We start from the raw sequence: 24,991 nt of genomic DNA on the forward strand, positions 1-24,991 counted from the left end.
GTTGTAGACTGGATGCTAGTTAAGTTGTGATGTTACCAGAAGAAGGATCATTAATTACATAGTCCAGTCACTTTGGTGTTGTGGTCTTTACCTCCAAATTAGAATGATATATCTAGAGTTTTTGCAAAGTCTCTATGTAGACCTTTTTAAGTACTGTTCGAAGCCAAGAACCATTTTATTGTATGTGGCATGCTACATTTTCAAGTATTCATGTGTATTGCAGTTGTAGGCTATATCATTTGTGTATTTTAATTGAAGTTCATCTTAGAGTCACAAAATAAATAGAACTAATGCATAGAACATATCTGTAATTCTGTGAAGCTAATGCTCATAGAACAGGCTCATAGAAAAGAAAGTCAACCATACAAGTGGCACTATTAAACCAACACGCTGGATTCAAAATGATAATTTAGCTGTGCTAGGCTTGGGTTTGTCGGTATGATTAGTAGTAATCTAATGTGTCAACAGCTAAATCATTCCTGCTAGAACATTCTCATTCACATATCCAACACCTGTTAGGACAGCACCTGTTTATCTTCATGTCATTATTTCCCTTCCAGCTCAACCTGGTGGTTGTTTTTGGTATTGCACTGAAATGGATAGCCCTGAACCAACAAGGCTTTTTTGAACCAAAAGCTCAATATCCTGTATATCTTTTGATAGCCCGCAGTTGTTTTGGTAACCTATATACAATAAACTTAATTTATTTTATTTTGTTGCTGTGGTCTAAAGAAAGTTGTTATAACCATCTGAATGCAATAATAAAGTTCCCAGTGACGCAGTCTACAAATCTTCCTTTTAGCCTTGGTGATTTGAGAAGATCGATTATATATATATATATATATATATATATATATATATATATATATATATATATATATGATATATATGAAGATCCATTATATATATATATATATGTATATATTTCGTTTTATATATTTCGTCGTTTCATATCCTTTTATACTGATGCTGTTGTGCAACTCACCTTTTCAGAAAAAGTAGGTTCCCTGTCTAAAAACCTACACAAGAAGATTAGTCATTTACATACAATGATAAACATTTACAAAATGAATTGCCACAGACATACTCAGAGAGAGTACCAACACTGTCAACTACCTTGGACTGAATAGATACTGTGGAATGTTCTGTATGTGGCCAGAGCACAAGGCAACTGATTCTGTGGAGCCACACCTGGTTATAGAACCCTGGGGGATCTGGGAGGAAGTTCTGCATGATGACACTGAAGCCGGCAAGGCAGTTTTACATGTCCGGGGCTGGAACAGCTCCCAGACCCAGCTGGTGCCCATGCCTTGGCCTGAAGCCGGTATGTGTGTGGGTGTGTGAGTTCAGTGTGTGTGTGTGTACTGTATGTGTGTGTGTGTGTGTGTGTGTGTGTTTGTGTTTATGTATGGACTTATCTGTGTGTTTATGTATGTGTATAAGGAAGAGCATGTGTGTGAAGTAGCCTATGTTTGTTTTCACGCCTAAGTGTGTTTGTGTAACGGGGTGTTCATCTGTGATGTGTGTGTTCATGTGCTATATGTGTGAGTGTGTTTGTGTGTGTGTGTACTGTATGTGTGTGTGTGTGTGTGTGTGTGTGTGTGTGTGTGTGTGTGTGTGTGTGTACACGTGGGCATGCAGGTGTTCAGTGATATGATGGGCAGGCAGTAATCGTTGGGATCAATCTTTGGCCGGACTGGATTGCATCCTCACACTGTATCACAACACAGCAGCTAGCGCGGAGGAACGCGGCAGAGTGCGTAAACAAACCCAGCCCTTTCCTCCTGTCCTCCATTAGAGCGGGATGAATGAATGAGACGCAGATTCCCTTACAGTAGAAGCAAGGGCAACCGGGAGTCCCCCCAGACTGATGGATGCTGGGAATGACACGGATGGCGCCACAAGCGACTCAGGCAAGGGCACGTTGCCACCAGCAACCGCCGCTCTTGGGAAGCGGCCATGTTAAAAGATAAACTCATTTTAACTCTGAGCAGCCCATGTAACTGATGTTGGTTAACAACTCTGCCTGCATGACAGATCTATAGTCAAGACAGACTTGTTATAACAGTCAAATTGATGGCAAATGTATCAAAATGTTTATCTTACATCTATTAAAACTTTTATCATGCAAGAATTTTGTAAATCAATAACGTCAAATATCCCCATGTACCACCCTTGCTCTATTTACAAAATTGTTGGTACTATATTGAGGTTTCAAAGGATCTTTCTGTATCTAAGTGACCCGTTTGTATGTGGTGATGCTAGTGCCACATGAGTGAATCTAGGGGTAGAATAACAGAATTGACAACAACATACCCATTTTGTGGTGTTCTCTGAAAGGTATTCAATTTAAGTGATATTGGTCATTTACCATTCACCCACCATTTATATATCTCTTCTTGTATGCCATGCCACCATACTCTGCTATAGTTGATAAACTACTTGGTAATTATTCGAGGTCAAGTTCTTCATTTTATGAAGTCAGATTAATTGTGGTTTCTCGTAATATTGTCATTGCTTCACCAGTCTGTCCTATTGTTCAATACACGTTTAAACCTGTGCCGCCCCTTAAAGGAACATGCCACCCAATGTCAGTAGTAATATATGTTCTTACCTTAACTTTCACGAGTTGAGTCATACCTCTCCCGTGTCGGTACGTGCACTCAAAGGCTCAGTTACTGCAGCTTTAAGAGAGAGCACAGGGGTATCACTAACATGAAATCAGAGGGGTTAAAATGACCCTTGATAACCCTTCAATGGACACAGGTTTCTCAAAGGAGAAAACCAGAGAGGACTTGAAAAATGATGATGAAATGTAGTATAATAGAATATTTATTCCTTCATCTGTGACTGTCTTGTCTTCATTCTGTATTAGGGAATTGGAGCCCATAATTTGTGACATGCAACTTGGATTCTAAGCCAACCAATGCAATTGTCACATTCTCATTGTTGAAGTTAACGGGATGCTTGTTGCTGGACTCGTCTCCACACTCAAATGTTTATCACCTGAAATCATGAAAGACAATTTTGCTGACACTTTTAGAGCTCTACTGCCCTCATGTGTTTGTGGTTGTCTCAGCAATATTATGACAGGATCAGATTTCAATATGTCATGCCTCTCAACATGTTCAGATTGTCAGATGTAAGAATAGTAAGGATACACTATCGGTATCATGCACGTACATGTGAACAGTTAACTTAAGTTGTTCAGTCCTTCTGTACAGTTACAAAAGAGTTCCTGAGTAATACTGCACCAGAAGAGGGCGCTAGATATTTGGAAGAGCAGAGAAAGAGGAAGTATTATAAGCCACACAGTGAGAGAGACACTGTGCTTGAGAATATGTGTACAGACTGAGAAGAATAGAAAGTGGTCCAAGTGGACTATGAAGCCAATCTATCAGTTCTACAAATACCAAAGGTATTACAATCAAATTAGATAATCAGTTCCATTGACCATTTTAAAGTATATATGATTGACAAGACTCAGGAGAAAATGAGTGATTACTGATTATACTGATACTGTTAATATTTTTGATTATACTGATACTGTTAATATAATGTTGTCTCTCATCATGTCAGCTTTGTGAGGCTGTAGTAGCAATCTATGACTGAAAACAGTAGGCATCCTGGGAGGAACTGCATATGTCACTTAATAAGATTAAAGTGAAAGATCCTGAAAGATCCTGTCTGTGTGTGTGTGTGTGTGCCTGCATATTTTGAGGAAGACAGATCTTTTTCCTTCTTCACAGGACTTCACAGGAAACAGGAGGAGTGATCTCACCACTGCATCCTCACTACACTTATGACTTTCAATGCAGACATGCTTTTAAAAATACAAATACCTATGAAGTTATACAGTAGCAATAAGAATACATAGATAAAGAAAATGGAAGTAAAGTAAATAAAGTAACTGGGCTGCATGCGCTTGCAGGGTATTTGGGTTATCTTGTAAATTTGCTGGGGTATGCAGGACTTGTATAGCACACTGACATGGTCTGATGTAAAAATGGAAGTAAAGGTTCAAAGATGGAAATAAATAAATCAGTAATAACGTGTTCTCTGTGGGTTTACGGCCTCAGGCATATATCGTCTCATCTTTGTCCTTGCACCTGAGGGGCTAACCCTTTTTGTGGCTGCCAGTGCGGAGGCCCTAAGATGGCGGTGAGGGCGCGTGAGGTGCCCAGAGTGGACATCCATCATTGAGGGCTAACTGGGAGGAATCCTGGTGACAAGGGCTCGCAGGGGGCGCTGGAGAGTCAAAGCGCTGCCTGGAACACACAGGAGGAGCACGACTCTGGAGAGTAGAGGAGATGAGAGAGGGAGGGAAGGAGAGGGAGGTGGCAGTCGAGTTGTCAGAATGGCTTATTTTCAGGCAAACGGATGGCGGTGGCTCTGTGTGTGCATACCTGCCTTACTCACCCGTGTGTGATGATGGTCAGTAACTGGACTGGTCACTGGTGGGGTATATCTTTACATGCTAATGAGACGAGTTACTCTGGAGATGCCCACAAATAAAGGAAAATGTGAAAGAAGGTGTGCACACCCCAACCATCTATGGGTTTAGGAGCCCAAAAGCAACACATGCACATTAGTATTAATCAGGCTTAACTATGTATCCTTTTTTACAGTTATGACAGTGGAAGTATTTTGATTAACTGATATGGCTTAATAAGATTACATTCTAAATGACACAGAATGTGTTTACTGATGAGGACTTGCATGTTTAAATAGCTGTTCAAAGATTCCCTCATCAGCTCAAATTAAAATCATCTTATCTTATATTTACATACAGGTAAATTTGTAAAACAAGGAGTAGGGGCAATAGTGACCTAGGAGCTGTCTGAGTAGATGGCCTTCCATCTTCAGATGTTGCAGCATTCTGTCTGAACACATGTTGGCTCTAGAAAGTCATTAGAAATGGAAGGTTTTTTTTTGTTAGAAAAATTTTATTGAGATAACTGTAGTTATTTCATGTTTATATTGGTATAAGATATATGCTTTTGTTATATCACCTGTCATCTGCCAGCTGTGTCAAAATACATTCTGTGTTATGCCCAATAGCAGTAAAAAAAAACATGGACAGCATGGTATCATTTACTAATGTTCTAAAAATGTGGTGAACCATTTTGGTAAAACTGCCAACCATTTTGGAGGCAGAGTCAGTGCAGCAAGAGGTTTTTTGGGCTAGATCATGCACTGCAAACGTAAAGAGATCCAGGTGATCCAAAATTGTCAACTTCCAAGCCACCTTTGACAGAGCATACGTTGTTCCCTGTTCTTTATTTAACAGTTATTGGTTGTGGCAGACGATTTCAAACTCTGAAAGCGGTTATTAGCTGTTGATGTCCCATGCGTGTTTATATCATGTGCGTTTATATATTTTCTGTACTATGTACATGGTGCAAACACAGGAAGGGCCCACAGTTCCATGTGGGCCCCAGGCTCTGGTGACGCAGTCAGGAGAAAGTTTATCTACACTGAGCCTCCAGTGTGAAACTGAACACCGTTTCCATCTCGGCGTCTGCGGGCCAGAGTGGCGCGGACAGCGCCGGGGAGCAGGGTCAAGATGAAATGCCACAGTGGCAACAAGGGATCAAATCTCTCACTCTTCCACTCTATCTCTTGGTTTCCATTTATTTCTCTCTGTCTTTCTCTCTCTCTCTCTCTTGCTATCTCTCCACCTCTCTCTCATGTATTTGCCCCTTTTCACACCTCTCTTTCTCACCGTATTCACTCTCTATTCCTCTCCTTCTGTTTCAGTGTGTTTACTTCACCACCTCCTTGGCCATCGCTTTCTCCTCATTCACTTCTCTCTCTCTCCCTCTCTCCATCACCCTAACACCGTACCACTTTCTAACACCTCACCTGCCCTAATTTCAACTTTCCACCCTAGACATGGCTCAATTTAAGGAGAGCCCCCCACCCCTTTGCCACGTTCTTCAGGAGGATCAAGAAAAAGCCCCTGAGGATTTGCACCCTTGTCAGAGGAACAGATGCTGGAGAGGTCCTGAGTCTAATTAAGACCTAAACGAGAGTCTTCACACAAGTAAAACAAGCTTGAGAAATATTCGGCTAAGATGCGGCAGGGATTGTTCAGTGGTTTGCAGCATGTCTCAGTTACTAGAGGAGTTACATTAAGGACTTAAGACAGAGCCAGACAGCTGTTGGCAGGCATTACCACAGACATTTGTTTCTCCTGAAGGAGTTTTATCAATGGAATGAGTGTGTCAATGAAGTTCATCTTCAGCTTGACCAGAATCGCTTATAGAGGAAGAGGGATATGGTCAGCATGTCTGTTGTGTTAACATTTAAACAGATTAAATGTAAATATCTCACCATGGCCTATAGGACACTTATGGATCTGTTCCCTGCTATCTCAATTCTATGATCAAGCTGTACATCCCCAACTGCCCACTGCGGTCATCTGATGAGCATCTGTTGTGTTGACTAGCCATAAACGCTAGATCAAATTCAAGACTCTTTTCCTCAGTGGTTCCTTGTGGAATGAGTTGCTCCATTCCTGTGATAGTTTTGGGTTTTTCAAGAGGGTTCTAAAGGCATATCTGTTCAGCATGCACTGATAATTTAAGTTAATTAAGCGTTTCTTATGAATTATGGTTTGTATATCATATTATAGTATTTATTTAATTTCATTGTTTGTTTTCATTAGGCTATAATTGCATTGACATTATTGTTTATTATTGCTATTTTCCTTAATGTAGTGTTATGAACTTTAATTTAATTTAACTATTGTTTTTTTTTATTTGTAAGTCGCTTTGGACAAAAGCGTCTGCAACCATAACCATAACATTTGGGAGGTCAGTGATGAAAATCCCTGAGAATTTGGCTAAATCCATGGGATACTCCCCCACCTCCTCCTACCCCTCCTACTAAAAGACAACACATGTAAAAATGAGCAGTACAGTGCGAATATGACAATTTCTCACTCACACTAAGCAGTTTATCTATACCAGATTTTTAATACAGAATTATTACTCTATAATTCTATAATAGTATTTTGTAATGTCTTCAATGAAGACCAACTGTTTGCTGTGTAGGTCAGGCATAGGAGGAGGAGGATCAGTTCCCTAACTGAAGTAACTATGTGCAACAAAGCATGAGGAATAAGGTGGTGTAATAGCCAAAGCATCAGATCAGGGTGAGACACTCCTCCAAAGACAGCTGCCATTCGGGTTGACTATCGTATTGTATCGCCAGTGCTAAGAGTCCTAATAATGGTGATGACAGAGGGTACTTCACACCTTTGTGATGACATTCTTTATTTTGCCTGTGAGTGTTTCCAGAAGTTCACCTCTGAGTTTCCAGACTGTTCTAGAGGTTCTGTTGTAAACATATATGTAAGTCCTAGCACTGTTGCTAACAGAGAAAAGACTGCCTCTGGAATCTTCCACGAGGAGTGGCTGTCTGTTTGAAAGGGAGGAGTCTGTTTGGGGGGGTTGCGGGGGTAAAGGAAGGCTTGTCTGGCCAGGGCAACAGGTGGTTGGGGGGGCTCCTTGTTAAACTGTTTTAGGAGGGTGAAGGATTAGAAGCCTTGAAAGGGACAGAGGCAGGGTTAACAAAGCAAGAGGCAGAAAGCAGTCGGTGCTCTACACTTAAGGTTTGCACATAGACACAAAGATCATCATTATCGCTAACACTTAAGTGAGCAACAGAAGGGGACCACAGAGAGGAACATCTCAGTTTGACAAGAGCTTCACAACACCCTAACAGCACCCACAACACAGTACTATATGTAGACATGCATGCCATTCGTGGCCTTGACCATGTCACCTCGGAGATTAAGCTTATGTGTATGTCCCAGATGCTTACTGTGAGCAGTCACTATATGTCACTGCCACTGAAGGCCTAATGGACCATCTCTCAGTACTCAGAAAAGGTGATTCACAATGAGGGGACAGGACCTGGTGCTTGAAGTGGTGGAAGGACATTTGGCCTGGAAAGGAACAACTGGAAAGAGGAGAGGTTGAAAGGGAAGGAGAGAAAGACCAGCCTATCGCTTTCAAACACATATATACATACATATACTGTACGTGCGCGCACACACACATACACATACAAACACATACACATTTACATACACAAACAACACCATCAAAGGGGAGGAGAGAAAATAAGCAGAAAGGTCACGTCACAAAGCGTGCTCATCTCTCTGAATGACCAGTTCAAACATTTTAAGAGGGACTCGTTGGGAGTTCAAGATGTGGCGCATTTCATCCTATTTGGGGCAGTCGTGGCCTACTAGGGTTTAGGGCTTATAACCGGAGGGTTGCTGGTTCGTTTCCCGACCAGTAGGAACGGCTGAAATGCCCTTGTGCAAGGCACCTAACCCCTCACTGCCCCCTGAGCGCCGCTGTAGCAAAGCAGCTCACTCTACCGGGTTAGTGTGTGCTTCACATCACTGGGTGCACTAATTCACGAATGGGATGAATGCAGAGACCAAATTCCTTGTATACACAAGTATACTTGGCCGAGAAACCTGATTTACGATTTACTATTTGCCAAATTACACAAGGACGAGCAGTGTGGTCAGGCAATGTGTTTCTTTTCTGGAATCCCTGTTTAACCTCAGAGTGACTCAGAGCACCAGTGTGGTCTACCGCTACCTCTCTAAATGCCAAGATGCCATCACACTCCTGTAACCATCTCAGCTACTCGACCTCCCTGAGTGCATATCTTCCAACACGACTTTGACAGATCAGACCAGCCTGGCATGGAGGAAGGGCTGAAAGTATAAAACTAGTGCCTATAAAAAGATACGACCCCCCCCCCTCCAGCCTCTGGTGTATTGTCTGCACCTCCTTAATTAGTGAGAGTTATTTTTCGCCATCCAAACCATCCTACGCCATCCTCGATGCTTCACAATAGGGGTTTCTGATCAGAATTTTCATTCATAATATAAACGAGTTTTGGGACACTGATCTAGTTTGGGGATCTCCTTTGCGGTCTTGGGACATTTGTGTGTTTACCCAGTGTGTGTGTGTGTGTGTCTGTGTATATTTAAGGGATATTGCCCAAAGGACAGAGGCTCCCCATCACTCGTGACCCCCTGCTTCCTGTCCTTATAAGGCCAGAGGGGCCCCCCACCCTTGGACGATCCCCGCCTCTACAGGGGCAGCTGATGGACAGTATAAAACTCAGGACAGGACTTCCTCACCTCGCGCTTCATCCCACAGTCTCCCCCTCTCTCTCTGTCTCTCACTCTCTTTATCACTTCGTCTCTCACACTTACCTGTTCAAGCCAATGGCCCCCAAGAAGCCTGAACCCAAGAAGGAGGCAGCCAAGCCTGCCCCCCCTCCCGTGGAGCCGGAGAAGCCCAAGGAGCCAGAATTTGACCCCAAGAGCGTCGCCGTGAGTGTCACAGCCTGGGCTGTGTTTGTGGTCAATGCTGGAGAGTGCATGCTTGGTAGATGACTGTGGTATTTTCACGCTGTAATAATCTCTAAACATTCTGTAATTGCCCTGAACTGAAATGGCTTTGTAGTATGTAGAGTGTCAGAAGGCAGCTATTTATATTGGCACATTCCAAGTTGTAGTACATCCATTTTTGTTTCACCTGACTTTTTGGAAAATGGTTGACATCAATTAGATTGTTGCTTTTTTGTTCTTTATATTGATATTTTAACGATGTACTATTTGACTTATTGGTAAATATCTATCTAAATCACCATCTACAGGCTATGTCTAGTTGACACACAAAATATTCTCCCTAATGTTGATGCTGAAATCCCAAGTGCCTCACATGACTTTACAGTCATAAGACATTCACAGCCAAAGGTATAAATCCACCATTGTAGTACTGTAAGCCTTTTGCTGAATTATTGATGGCCAGTCTAACAGGGAAACAGATGACATCCCCATTTTGAAAGTTTGAGATGTGAGAGTATCTAGCCACAGATTGATGAACGTGGAAAATGAAAAGAATCTTTGGCACATGCCTTGCTGGTGCCAAGTTAATCTCTGCTTGTGAGTTGACAGAGTTATTGTCAAGGATTGGCACAGGTCCTCGCTGTCACACAGCTGACACCACAGAGGAATAAACGTGAAGTATTTTAATTGGACTGATGAAAGTTCAGCTTGCCAAGAACAAGGTTACCTCAAAATTTAATTTTGTCTTTTAAGATTAGATCATGGCTTTTTGGGGAGGTGCTTGTCTGGCCTCTTTACTGGTTTTGTGAAGGTTTTTCCATCCAGAAATTTGTCTCAAGATTGGTGGCTGTGTGCTCAGCGCACGTTGACTTAAGTTCCCCAGGGGAGGGAAGAGCTAAGAACAGCCTTTTCATTTTTGGCCTTTCAAACAGGTCCCCAGTCAGAGCTTTGCATTCTTCTACCTCTCATCACAGTCTTAGCCATTGTCCTTCGGGACAGAGGGTAACGTGTAGGGTATCACCCTAATTCCCCACACTTCTGAAACATGCAACAATTATTCTTAGACAAGACGCGGATGGTATGCGACTGCTGGCCACAGCTGACCTTGACAAAAATGACCTTAAAGAGCCTCATGTGTGTGGATAGCAGGTGTGGAAGTGCTATGACATCTCAGGGGAGTTTACCAGGAACTGAGAAACCACCAGAACATAGAGAGGGCTCTTGAATGCCAGACATGTACATAGTTTGACAGATTGCTGGTTTCCTTTGCTTTCTGCAGTGATGAGTAGCACATTTTATGCTGGAATATGCTAAATGTGACATATTCAGGGCACACTCTCAGAACAGTGAAGAGTTTTTTCAGAGTTATTTTTTTTTTTATCTTTTCACTTAAAGTAATAATGTACCTTAAAGATGAAGGCAATCTTCAGCATTGTTAATGGTGAAGTTTGAAAAAAAAAGGCTTATTACCTGGCTTTGTGGCTGGATATAAATAACCATGGTTGCCACTATTTTATTGGTCTAAAATATTAAATAATTGTCTTTGCTCTTTCAGATTGAATTTAATGCCGATCAGATTGATGGTAAGTCTAACTGAAATGCCAAATCTTTTTCTCTACAATCACACAAGTGCCGACATTTGAAAATACTTATGTGTGTGACCCATCAAATGATCACAAACAAACACTTGAGAGATGCTGTGAGATACTGTAGCTTTGCATAACTAACTTATCATGGGAACTGACTAAGGGGCTGTTTTTTTGTTTGTCCACAGAGTTTAAGGAGGCCTTCATGCTGTTTGACCGAACCGCTAGCGGCGATATGAAGATCTCGTATGCTCAGTGCGGTGATGTCATGAGGGCACTGGGTCAGAATCCCACCAATGCAGAGGTCATGAAAGTACTGGGCAAACCCAAACCTGAAGGTAGGCTACAGTGACCTCCAGCATAGCCCTTCATGACCTTTAACCTTAAGGTTCTCCTCAGCCTGTCAAGTACAAAGTCAACTCTGTGCTAAAGAGATGGCCTTGTGTGAATGACTTCTGCCTCATGTAACATTTAGGGATGTTCCTGATCACAAACTGCTATTCACACGCTATTCAGTGTAATCAAACATTTCATATAGTATAAATTGAATAACGTTCATGTGTCTCTTGAACACATCCATAGACATGAACTATATCAGTTTTTTTTCAAAATAGTGTTTGCAGTTTAATCACAAACCAAATTGCTCATAATTTTGCTCTTTAATCTGCAGAGATGAACAACACTCTGATCGACTTTGAGACCTTCCTGCCCATGTTTCAGCACATCTCCAAGTCAAAGGACAGGGGCACATTTGAAGACTTTGTGGAGGGGCTGCGTGTTTTTGACAAGGAGGGCAATGGCACGGTCATGGGAGCAGAGCTTCGCCATGTGCTTGCCACACTGGGTGAGAACACCTAAGCCAGAATCACAGAATCACCTTTCCACAGAATCGTCATTTGGTGCCCATTCATAAGGAATGTTTTTACAGTTTGTTGACTGTGTGCAGGCGAGTGTGTGTTTGTGTGGGTGCTTACACACCTGTGTTGATGGTCAACAGGTGAGAAGATGACAGAGGGAGAGGTGGAGCAGCTGATGTCAGGACAGGAAGATGGCAATGGCTGCATTAACTATGAAGGTGCAGATGACACACACACACAGACACACAAACATACTCTAAAAGATACACATTGCACAACAAATGTCAGCCCTAATGTCAAAACAAACACACCTTTGCCTCATGTAAAATACCACACACAAACACACACACTGACATGAATGTGAAGCATTATTCATATGAACATTGTTCATCTGTCTCTGTTTTACAGCATTCGTTAAACACATCCTGGCTGGCTGAATGAATGCCACAATCATGCTGGTCTCATAAGGTAGAGCATATGCGTAAGCAAAGAAATCTGATTTCCTGTTCTGTTAAGAAATATTTTAATGAATAATGTTTAAATATGTGCCTTGAGAGTAAAGTAAAAACATATGGAATACTTGAATTGCTTGATTATCTCTATTACTTTATTTATAATATCGGACCTTCTCTCACTCCAGGATCAAAGCCCTCCTGGATAGAGAACTCCCATCATCTTTGTGGTCTATTTCCTGTCTTTTCCTGTGTGTCCTTTTTCTGTAAAAAAACCCCTACCTGTTCTTTCACAAAGCCTTTCCTTTTTTATTTATTTTCTCTTTTTGTTTTTGCTTTGGTGCTTTAAATAAAATGTCAACCTAAACTAAACAGCTGGTGTCAGAGATGACCCTGTGTAGAGAAGTTGTGTAGGGGTATTACGGGGGTATCTTACATTCAGTGGGACATCCGCAGCACTTTATACTGAGGCTATAATGTTTAGGTTTCAGTTAACTCTTAAAAATATTGATATTGAGAACGGAAGTTACTTTCATTTGATGTGTTGGCTATAACAAATTTCATCTGCAAGTGAAGGGAACAATGTCAAACAGCTATCTAGTTTGTAGAACACAACAAATAATCTTTTCTTATGCATTCAGACCCTATATATTGTTTTGTACATACTGGTAGTTAACAATGTTATGGTTTGACCAAATAATAAATCAAGCCTTCGGGTCAACAAGCCAGGTCAGGTAAACAAAAGTAGGCTGAAAATAGGATTTAGTGGTTAGCATGTGTGATTTTGCTGCCTTTGAGAAATCATTAGAGATAGCATGCATGTAAAGACAGACTGAGTTTTGACAGCTGTTGCCCTGAGCTTCATGAGCTACATGGCTTACATTCAGCCTGATGGACTTAACACTAAGGATAGGAATGTTTGATTAGAAGATTCCACTCCTGCACACACACACACACACACTAACACACACACACACACACACACAGAAACACACACACACACACACACACACACACACACACACACACACACACACACACACACATATGCTTTATTGGGAAAACAAATAACAACATATATGCTGCAATATATTGTATAAGTTGCAAGCTCTAAATTGAGCAACACTGTGCTCTGGAGTCTGAACTCAACACCAAATGTTGGCCTTCTGAGGATTACATTTTTCTCCACAACTATCAGCTGCTTTTTAGAGACACGAGAGAGAGAGAGAGAGAGAGAGAGAGAGAGAGAGAGAGAGTATGTGTTTTACTGTCCCATGCTATCTTTGGGCTTCTGTTATGTCTGCTTGAAGAGACTGTACCAACTGATACTGAAAAGCACGTCAGTGCCTCATTTCCAAATCCCCCCAGCTGTCCCACTCGTAAGCAAAAGACTCATGGACACGTTGCTTTGAATGCCAGCACCCAGCATCTCAGGGTCCATAAAAACTAACAATAGATACATGCTTGTTCACAGAGTCTCAGTTTCAAAAACAAACAATTAATATTTGGAATATACTGTATATCTTACTCACTAATTCATCACTTGTTTTTAAACATGAGAACAGAGACGAGATCAGATAAATGGGGTGCAGATTCTAACATACAGTATACATTTCACACAGAGGGACCAGAGTTGAGCCAGCCAGACCTGGGCTAGATCTGTCAGTCTGCTGCTAATACAGGTTGCCCTCAGCTCCCAGGACAATAGCTCAAGACTCCCAGAGAGGCAGCTCCTCCGAAAATAACCCCTTGCCATCACATCAGAGCTTCTGTTGTGAGTTTTACAAGCATAGTAAACGTATTGCATTCTGAAGACGAGGGTGTGAATTTTAAAAGCTGATCTATATAAATATAGGCCAATAAAAGGGAAAGAATCTACATTTCATTTATAAGACACTTTTATCCAAAGTGACTTAGATATGTCAATTTGCTCAAGGGCACAACGGTGGAAGGCGGTAATTGAACCCACAACTGTACAGGCTACATCATGCTAGTCCAGCAGCTTAGCCACTACGCTACCACTGTACCCTATAGGAACAATAGGAACAACTCAAATACAGTGAACATTCAGATGTAAATTCATGAAATAACCACAATCTTGAGTCACTAATAACCTGGGGTAACATTAAGATATATTATATGCACTGAGTGCCACTGACTGATATTTACAGTCCTTGTAGGATTGTATGACTGTGGATTTGAAAATGGAATATAACATTTCTGATAACTTCAGGCACAGACATTTTCTTTGCCTTTAACTCTTGACTGAAGGTCCAAGCCAATACTTGCACAAAGCTGCCCCCCTATGGTCACAAAAAGTAACTCATTATTTTCAAATGAGGCTCTGCAACATCAGGTGCTATAACAAAGGACTGTCCTTTATAGTTGTTGTAGTGGTTACTGCTGGCTAATGGACACAGAAATTGTCAACAACAAATCAGTGTTTTTACTAAGACTGATCAAAGACAGAAAAGTCAAAATCTAGCCACATAGCCACATCTTGCAAAAAGTCATATGTCAAAATGCAAAGATAAGGAAATGCCTAGGCTAGGCCAAGCCTACTATAGTAGGCTAACATATTTAACCGTATCATTGCTAACAGTGTGTGTGTGCGTGTGTGTGTGTGTGTGTGTGTGTTTGTGCGAAAGAGAGAGAGAGAGAGAGAGAGAGAGAGAGAAAGAGAAAGAGAAAGAGAAAGAGACAGACAGACAGACAGACAGAACTGAAAAAAAAAATGGAAATGGCCTGCTCATGGTCTGGTTGCTAAGCAACTCAACTGGCAATGTCTAACCTTGTTAGTGGACAAAATACTTTTGTCAGCTAAAATGTCACACAACCATAATGCTGCAAGATATTAAATAAATAGGTAAAGTGGTGCGTTTAGTTATACTTCCAAGATCCCAATTATTTTATTTATTTTAATTTTCATAAATAATATTTCCTGTTATTGAACTTTCCATTAAAGAGTGAAGGAACTGTCCGTGAAAATATATAGAATTGAGAGAAATTGTACTAGGCTAGTAGAATATTGCCAGCACATGTCCCTTCTTAAGCCTAGGACAGGGGTCGGCAACCTTTTTTGCCTGAAGAGCCACTTTTACCAAATGTATTTTTTTTAATCTCAGAAGAGCCACATAAAGATGGTTACAAGAAAAAGTTTGGATATTTAACATACAATTACTTTCATTCAACAGAGGATTTTTTTAAATACATTTTCTACTAGTTTTAAAAGTAGGCCTAATGTGCAAGTAACTTGAAATGTAAAGTGGAATGACAGAAGTATACAGTAGGCCTTGGCTTCCCATGTAGGCTAAACACCACCCCCTATTTTCCCAGTGATCCTTTGGTATGCAAAGTAACATCATAGTTCACAACACAACTTGGAGAGCATGTGGAGAGCATTCATTCACCATTGTTATCTAATTTTTGACGGAGGTGGCGTTTAGAGGCTTTTGCATCTGAACTCTTCCTATTTTGAAAGCCTTTTGCTCGTTTGTGCCTTTCTTATGGCAAGTGCTTGAGGCATACTCCAAGGAAGAGGAGTGCAAGCATACCTCAAAAGAGTAAGTGAGAACTTATTATTCACGTGAGGTGAGGGCAGTGATGTTGCTGAAAGGTGCAGATGACATGGCTAACATCAGAGGGGTTGCATAGAAAAATCCAGAAACGCTACATAAATTCCAAGCTTCACCATGGAGAGGGGCACATCCTCTTCCAACATGAAGATCCGGGCAGGAGGTGAGACCCTAGGGTGCAAGCAAGGCATTATGGGTAGTTAATTTGGCTGTGATGAATAGAAGGAGCCCCCATTAGTCTGATTAGATGGAGAAGACAGGGGGAAGGTGTAGCCTTCACAAGGAGGAGTGGATTACTTCCTGTGTTAAAGACACACAGAAATACACAGTACCTGTCCCCAAAAGGCCGATCCAGGGTCTGCCTCAATATTTTGTTCATGATACTTGAGATCATTTATGAATTTTGTAAGGCCTGGATGAGAAGGGTTGGTGGTAAGACAGGAAGTCACCTGGGCTGAGGACTGATGACATCTTTATGTCACTGATATGCAAAAATAGATGTGTTGCTCTTTTGTGTTAGTGATGATAATAGTATTATAATATATTGATATTAAATGTTTGTTTTTTTTGGCGGAGATGGCACTTATGAAAACACATTTATGACATTGGTCTTCAGTTCACAAAAAGTCAAACTGTGCAGAGGTTCTGCTAAACAATAATCACTAAAAGGAAAATGAGATAGGCCTACATTTTTAACAGCTGCCTGCTTGCCTCATGTTCTTGTAGCCTAGTAGAAATGACCTTGACTGTTAAATTGAACATATTGGCTTATTACTAGGCCTAATCACTCATTAGATATCCGAGATTTACCAACGCAGCCCCAGCCACTTCGACAGAATGTACAATCCTTCATTCATTCAGTTGTCTCATCAATATAAAGGATGTCATGGCTGGGATGTCAGCATGACTCAACCCCTGTTCAATCAAAAAAAAAAAAAACGTTCCATCTATAATACTGTCTCGTTAGCGCCCTCCTCCCCTTTTGGATACCTCATGAACTGCATCCCCTCGAAGGGTTGATCACAGAGTGACTGCAGTTGGAGAGACAATAACTGTCTGCCACCCAGGTAGGTGAATCATATTTAATCAATATATAGCACGACTTTGAATAACGAACTATTTATATGACAAAAGTCGTATTTAGCATGTGTTTTGCTGTTCTGGTGCTAGTTCGGGCTGTTGCTACAAAATTGCGCCAGTCTCCCTTGCCAGACATGAAGCCACTAAGCGAATCTTTTTTCCCCCCGTTGGGTGTGTGAGAGGTTGGGCCGAGTGACTAGCCAGTTCCTGATCGAGGAGACGGAATGTCAAATTGTGGTAAATTGGTGCAGTACATACATATTAAAGCAATACGCTTGGTTTATACAGAAAGTCGTATCCTGCAGGACTTGTATAGTTTTATATAACCTAACCTGGCAAATTCACAGGTGATGTTAACGTTAGGTCAGTTGATAACCACATTTCTCATCGCATGACGGTTAATTAATCTGCTTTGAATCTGCATTGAGGGTTTTCAAATTTGAGGTAAATTTATTGAAAAATTGTATGATTGATAAGTTACCTGACCTCTTTCCTGGCTGACGTTAGTTTATGAAAGGGTCGAACCCAATGACACGAATTCTTTTGAAGATCGGTGTAGTGTCAAGCTAACGTTAATGTTAACTGTCATCGTTAAAACTGAAGGAAGGATGTTAGAAGAATTTATCATGACACTAGCAGTAATATTTACATCTATATTTCCACAGAAACAATACATATAACGTTAGATGACAAGTTTGACTGCTTATGGTCTATGCATTCTAGGAGACAAAATGCATTTTCGAAGCACTTTACCCGCGAAGGAAACAAGCTTTTGTGAGGGAGACTTGTGCGACACTGACTGATTGGCGGGTAACGTGGGTTCTACGTTAATGTTCGAGAGTTCCGAATCCTAAGCTATCTGTTCCTTTCTCTACTAACATGGGGACCATGCATTAATTCGTGGCATGAAAACTTCGGGTTTTTTTTTATGAGTCATGGTTTGCCGTGCCCGTAGTGTTTCTAGTGCTATATTACCGTTTCGCTGCCCAGTAAGGATGGTGCTGATGTTGCCTCTGTGTTTAAAGGGACTGCGCTGGTTACACCTAACGTTAACGTTAGTTTTGCTGGTGGGACTCCTCCTAGTTTTGTGTCAGAAGGCATCTGTGTAAACGGCCAGATTACACAGCCTAGACGAGCAGTAGCCAGCCAACTAGAGTTTTGTCTTTTGCATTGCATGTCATCGATTTTTTTTTGTTCCAAATCAAGTCTCATTTTGCGTCATTTTGTATGTGACCAATATTTGGGTTAATTACCAAGAATAACGTTCTCTGGTAAGGACTTTGGGATTTTTATGTTACCTACACCACAGCTATTATAGATATGTGCTAGGGTGTTGCTAAGATACGTGCATATTCTGTCTGGAAGGCGATGGCCTCCCGGTGTTGTCTTTGCAGAGGGCTTTGTCTTTGTGCATATAATATAAGGATGATGTCTGATACGAAATACAGACTGACCTTGGTGAAAATGGCTCTTATTAGTACGCAAAGTGCATGTATGAATTTTATTGGAACATCAGCGCAGAACTCTAGGACGACCCCAGGCTTTGTTCGCAAATAATTAGTTCGTAAAGGAGAAAAAATAACAGATACAAAACTGAGCACTGAGAGTGTTGCCACATTGTGAGTATATCTAAGAAGATAGCTATATCGCAGCTGTAGGCTACAGATTGTATTTGAGCCGGCAATTTTCTGGCGATATGGACACACCTTTTCCCTTTTTGCGATAGCGTTATGGATGACAGGGATGATGAGGGTGAACAGCAAATTGGTTCCATTTATTCACCGTTTTTACTCCTCTTTTGGTGTTGTATGCGTAAAACACGCGCTTTAAGACTATGGCATATATCATAGCAATACAACGGTAAGATTGTCCATTACCGGCACGTTGCACTCCCGAGATGGAAGAGAAAAGCGCGTGCCTTCATCTCGCGCAAGTTCCTCTCCCACGCCCATATCGCGCCCCGTTTCCTTCATGCCGCATGTTAGTGTGTGACACACAAGATTTCCTCGTTGACAATATAACCCACTGTTTCAACGGCGCATCTTATTGTTTGGCGATTGTTTGCCTCCGCTGGTGATTTTTGTGTTGTATTTGTGTGTGGTAAACCAATTTATGTCTTACGGGCTATTATTATGTAGTTATTTTTCACTCTGCACTATTCAATAATTGTACAGCACAGTAACCACAAACCACCAAGGAGAGATCACGTTAACCCAAAAAGAATAGGCCAGGCAGCTTCATAGCCTGTCCCTTTAAGATGCTCTCCATTAAGCCTGTGGTCCTATTTCACGTTGCATAATTTAATTACTTACACCAATTAGTGGGTCCCCTTAACATTATAGAGAGAATGTTAATTGGATAAGCTGTCCCATGGTTTGTGGTTGTAGTATAGATTGGACCTGGTGCATCAATTATATTTCATGCGAGCATTCTGAACTGAAACTGAACAACATGACAGAGGAGTCATGCATACATTAGACTAGATGCTTTCAATTCTTCAGAAGTTGTTTTAATATTAACCAAAAAAGACAATTTGACCATACCTGGCTTGTCTCTGCTTGTCTCGAATATTGGCACAATGAACCTGTGTGACAGACAGTATAAGAAAAAAATGATGTTTGTGTCAGTTTGTCACAGTAAACACAGTATGTTTTAGCATGGAACCAATTTTCAGCACTTTAAAGAGATTGAATTGAATACTGGTTACTGCATGATTTTTATTTGCCTCAAACCACCTAACATTATATCCTAAAACTGCCTATATATGAAGCACATTTCACTGCAAGTAATGCCGAGAGCCACTTCAGACACAGTGCTCCCTGCAATCTTCTATTGTTATCCTTTTTCAATTTTCGAGATTTCGCCTGTGGCAAGTGTGTGTACGTGTGTGTGTGTGGGAGTGTGCCAACAGTGGCTTGTGTCTATTCGTATTTGTGTGTGTGTGTGTGTGTCCTTGCTTGAAAATGTGTGTGCGAGCTAGTGTGTGTGTCTTTTCGTGTGTGTATGCCCTTGCTTGAAAATGTATGTGCAAGCTAGTGTGTGAGAGCTACTGTGTGTGTGTGTATGTGTGAGCTTGCTTATGTGAAAGTGGGTTTGTGAGTGCTAGCGTGTGTGTGTGTGTGTGTCTGAGTGTGTGCGGCGCGTGCACAAGTTCTTGGCATACAGTACAGACCTCATTTTGCTGCAGCAGTATCTTGGTGCTGCTTCTCCTCCTCACCCCCACACACCCTGCCTCAGACAGCTGTAGGCCTGTCGCTAGGGCCATGAACGGCACCCAGCAACAGATGAGTCCCTGGCAACGGGCAGCTGGACTGCAGGCAGATCCATGCACAGACCAGAGAGCAGAGCAGGGCACCGGGGATGAGTCACACGAGAGAGGGATCATAAACAGACAAGCAGAGCCCAGAGAAACACTCGTGCCTAGATAATCACACAGCATGTGCATCCAGTAATGTGTCATATTGTGTGATTTTGGTACATTTTCTAGAACTTTTCTAACATTTTAGAAAAAAGCCTCTGCTACACTGGGCTGTATTTGTGGGGCCAGCATTTGCATCCAGTAATGTGTCATATTGTGGGATTTTGGTACATTATGTTGGTAATTTTTAAAGACCTTTTCTAATATTTTAGAAAAGCCTCCGGTACACTGGGCTATATTTGTGTGGACAGCACTGAGATTATCGGACTTTTCATTGGACTGATATCTTCATTAGAACCTCTGATATGAGCATGTTCTTGGTTCATTTCATGTGCATCAAAATGTTCTAGACGTATTGCTAGCTAAACCCTTTATAACTTTATAACAGAGATATGGCTTAGTTTGAAACCAGTAGTGATTTGGCCCTTTACATCGAACACCCTTGAACGAGTACGCCTGGTCCCAAGCAGTCTAAGTTGCTTTATTAATACATACACACCAGACCTATTATGATACATTGGCCAATCTTAATGTCCTCAGCTCACAGCTTTTTTTTGTCTTCACTGGTTATCAGATGTACTTGGTCCTTCTGTGTCAGACATTTAAAAAAGGCTTCCCCCTATGGCAAATGATTCTGACCCAGATTTGGAAGGAAGCCATGCCTGATGTGGGCTGGACCCATCCCATAGTCCCATCATGCCGCTGGTTGGTTGTGCTTCAAAGTACCTCTTGCTCACAGCTGAAGAAGATGGGTATCACTGAGCCGCCATTTACCTTACATATGAGACCATGCACATCCTTGGATAGAGTCCTGTTTCCCTTGAATGGGATTACTGGCATTGCAGATGGGGTCCAGCAATTGCCAGTGGTATTTTGGGATAACCGTCATCAGCTGATGTTGTGTTTTAAACTGGAATGAATTAGGCTTCAGCAAACTACTGTCTAGACCTGAAATTCTGCCATCCAATCGGAAATTAGAGGCTTTTAGCAAATAAAATAGCAAGTAGTTAAACCTGCTATGTAGGTTTAAAATCTCCATGTTATTATAGAATATACCATCTGGTATTTATTAGTTATTGGACATTTTCTATTTTATTTTGCAAGATCAATTTCACTCTGAAATCTTATTTGTAGTCAGGCATTGATTTTCCTCTTGCAGTGGAGGCAGTGGTTAGCAGACTGCAGCCAAGAGGCGATGCAGGTGGGCTACACAGTTTCTGCGAATTTCAGCAGAACAGCCCAATAAATTAGGGCCCGTCTCATTACAGCCAAGCTGCGCCCAATTCGCCGCCGTCTTACAGAGAGGTTAAAGGTAAAACCTGCTTAGGGAATGATGCCCAGGTCTCAGGGAGAGCTGTTCATGTGTCTGTGTTTTCCTGGATCAGATTAGGAGGCTAGTCTCCCGCTGGTTGTGTCCTCTCTGATCTTCTCTGTGCCAGTTTCTCAAGGACAGTGTGCTTGCTTGCTGGTTAGACAGCAGACTGAAGAAGGCCATGATGCATGGTATGCAAATGAGAGGAAATGGCTAGGTTTCATGAAATCAACCTGAGCAAGAAGGTCCAATTGCTAATCATCAGCAGACCTAAAAGCCCATGAAAATAGTGTTGATGGTCTTTGTTGATGGTGATCGAAAAAGCTTAATGCCAGTGTTGTAGGCTATAAGCACACATTTCAACAAATTCTTAATCAAATAAGACATTCAGAGAAGATGATTCCATGCGTAGCATGCGTGTCACAGCAGATCTCGGGAGTCCTAGAGGGAGCTGGCACCAGCTCGCGTTCACGCTACATTTAGCATGTAGCGCCGGCGTACAGGGTCTTGCCGGTGGTGCTCCCCAGCCCAAGGACAGCAAATACTTAGCTCTGCTATCACTAGCCCTAGCCAATGCTAGTCCACCTAGGCCCAGCCCTCCACTCTGTCAGGGGAGGGGGAAAGCTGTCCTACCAAAGGAAAGCAGGTAGAGAGAGAGAGAGAGAGAGAGAGACGGTATGAAGAATGATATAGACAAGAGAAATAGAAAAGGGGAGGGAGAAGGGAGTGGGTGGTGCAGGGAGAGAGAGTGGGACACAGATAGAGTAGGACAGTAGAAGGAAAATGGAATGGGAGAAAGAGAGTGGGAGAGTGATTGCAGAGAGAAGAAAGAGGGAGGGAGGGAGTAGGGGAAAGGGAGGGAGACACAGAAAGGGAGAATTATAATGATTAACTAGGCAGGGGAGAAAGAGAGGAGAGGGAGTGAGGCAGAAGAGAGGAATAGAGAGAGGCAGTGTGAAACATGGAGGGAGACCGAGGGAGAGTGAGCTCAGGGGAGAAACAGAGAGAGCATAATAAAGGAAGGATTGGAAGAGGAGAGAGAGAGAGGAGAGGGTTAGGGTGAAATAATGTGTCCTGTCGCATTCTCTACTAGCAGGACAGAGGAAAGTAGGTCAGAGTCACCGATGTATCCCAGTGTGTGTGTGTGTCTGTGTGTGTGTGTCTGTGTGTGTGTGTGTCTGTGTAGATGTAGTATTATCACTGGGTCGATAGTGACTGGCACACACACGCATAAGCACACAAGCACAGACACACACACAGCTTCCACACCGACAGTTGACTGGGACTCGATTGACGTACACACACACACAACCTAAACACACTTTACATGTAATCATACAGATGAATAAAGACACACAGACATACATACACACGCTTGCTGATGTTTGTGTGAACTAGCACCACACGCTCAGAAGCTTTCATTACACCATGGCAGCCTATCGTTTCTCCTCACCACCTCCACACACAAACTACCGGGTCTACTGCAGACAGGGCCCGCTGAGTTCAGCCAGCCATGCATAGCGTTGGCGTTAATGTTGGCATACTCCTTCCGTGCAGCGCCTGCTAGCTGATTCAAGGCCAGTTAGCATGACTCAGACCTGCCCTCTCCACCCAAACCCAACCCAACATCACCCTCACCCTCTCCTCAGTCCAGTTACATCACCAGCAGGGACCACTTACATAATTGGTCTAGCTGTAGTGGACTGGACTGGTGACAAGGCTCCGTCTGGCCTATATAAAACGCAGCTTTAAATCGTGACTGTTGGCCATTGGAAGCCACTCTGTGTAATTCGCTTGGCTCTCGAAAGTCTCTGAGCTCGCCCTGCCTGCCTACATCATGTATGCCTGGGAGCGGTGAGAGAAGAGGAGAGGCAGGCAGGCAGGGCGGCTCTGAGACTGATGTGATTAGCTTTGATATTTTAGCAGGAGGGGGCCTTACGACAGCCACCCAGAATAGAATGGCTGAGCCTCAGGTTGGAAATGGGGACGAAGGCCCATTATGGAAGGACAAGAGAGGTCTTGTAAGGTTCCCTTAGCGAAATATTCCCCTCTTTTGATAGAGGAGAACCAACGTAGAGGAACTACCACAGAATCACATATAATTTGTGTTTTTCTGATGGATTCAATTGAAACTTTCGACATACATTACAGTGGGACATAATGTATGGTATGGTTAATTCCAATGACATTCACCCACACATTATAAAGGCTACTTAGTTTTAAGTCAGCCATAGTGGCAAAAATGTTGACTGTCAAACTGAAAAACTGAAAAGCCAATACAAAACACCAGAACAGCTAGCTTTAGTGTTCTTCATAGAGACTCCTGTCGTTGTACTGTACACCCCGCCGGGTTAGATACACATGATTGACAGACTCATTGACTTCATTGACACACTCACATTCATGTTAGTTTGATTTGATATTTGGTCAATAGCAATGAGAATCAGATGAACATGATATAGCCTGGAGAGGCCCATGCTTAAGTTACTGAAGGAGCTGCTGCCATGATTTTGCACCAGACTTCATCCATATTTTATATCTTCATCATGACTACCTAAGCAGGAAGGAAAGAAGTTAACAGATGAACTCAGCCTTTGCACAGAATCCCACCCATTTTAAGGCCAGCTGATTTAAGCAGAGGTCGATGTATTCCCTGTTTGAGGTAATAGCTCTAGCTAGCCTCAGAGTGAAATATTGGGCTTTCTCATTTTGAGAACACACTGCTGATAAAGCAGGGTTTTTAGTGATGACACGGTGTCTCTGAAGGGCTCATTTAGTTGCAGTGCCTCTGCTAAAAGGTGCGGTGTGGAGATTTACGGCTGTGCTGCATTTGCCTATGTGCAGTCAGTGTGGATGCTGAGGAACAGCAGGTTGTTAGTCCTCCACAGGAAAGAACTCTGATACCCGCCACCTGTGTGCTGTCTGTGTGTGTGTGTGTGTGTGTGTGTGTGTATATGCATATGCCTGGCCAAATAAGCATATGTGTTTGTTGATTTGTGGCTTCAGTGCCATATCACCATATTCCCAATACAAAACACTCCGCACAGTCACACAACACTACAACGTAGTCGATTGGAACTCCCCAGTGTGTGGCACATTACAGGTAAAGCTATAGAGATATAGCTTTTATATAGATACCACTGTTCCACTTTACACTATTGAACAAATTCATTCAGTTTAACTACTGTATAACTGCTTTATTTCATTGTAATTATCATGGTATTGGCAAAGTCCTCCTGGACCTAGCAACCTGCTAGAACTGACAGCAATTGCATCTTGCGAAAAAAAAACACTGCCTCCTGGGTACTATTTCACATAACAAT

The 24,991-nt window shown here is 42.1% G+C and overlaps 2 protein-coding genes across 11 annotated transcripts in view; both read left to right on the forward strand.

Moving 5' to 3' along the window:
* Nucleotides 1-9,184: 9,184 nt before the first annotated feature.
* Nucleotides 9,185-12,638, forward strand: myl4 (myosin, light chain 4, alkali; atrial, embryonic). 2 transcript variants are annotated; one of them, XM_076266994.1, is made up of 7 exons: nucleotides 9,185-9,370; nucleotides 10,944-10,971; nucleotides 11,163-11,312; nucleotides 11,645-11,818; nucleotides 11,972-12,049; nucleotides 12,240-12,312; nucleotides 12,472-12,638. In XM_076266994.1, the coding sequence occupies exons 1-6, from the start codon at nucleotides 9,263-9,265 to the stop codon at nucleotides 12,266-12,268; spliced, it is 567 nt and encodes a 188-aa protein (XP_076123109.1). In that variant the 5' UTR covers nucleotides 9,185-9,262; the 3' UTR covers nucleotides 12,269-12,312; nucleotides 12,472-12,638. The 2 variants fall into 2 exon arrangements, with proteins under 2 accessions (XP_076123109.1, XP_076123108.1); XM_076266993.1 differs by having other exon boundaries at nucleotides 12,240-12,299.
* A 3,104-nt stretch (nucleotides 12,639-15,742) lies between these two features.
* LOC143102354 (uncharacterized) overlaps nucleotides 15,743-24,991 on the forward strand; it is a 52,805-nt gene continuing 43,556 nt past the window's right edge. For 7 of the 9 annotated variants that reach the window (XM_076265883.1, XM_076265889.1, XM_076265888.1 and 4 more), the window contains exon 1: nucleotides 16,857-16,925. The gene's annotated coding sequence lies outside the window, so the exon portion shown is untranslated. Of the gene's footprint in view, nucleotides 15,847-16,856; nucleotides 16,926-17,105; nucleotides 17,176-24,991 lie in introns of those variants that run through there. The other 2 variants (XM_076265885.1, XM_076265884.1) reach the window with 2 other exon arrangements.

The sequence above is a fragment of the Alosa pseudoharengus genome, unplaced genomic scaffold, assembly GCF_046254945.1.
Source record: "Alosa pseudoharengus isolate Yale_2024_CS ecotype anadromous, Long Island Sound unplaced genomic scaffold, YU_APseudo_1.1 YU_APseudo_1.1_scf_4, whole genome shotgun sequence".
Taxonomy (NCBI): domain Eukaryota; kingdom Metazoa; phylum Chordata; class Actinopteri; order Clupeiformes; family Clupeidae; genus Alosa; species Alosa pseudoharengus.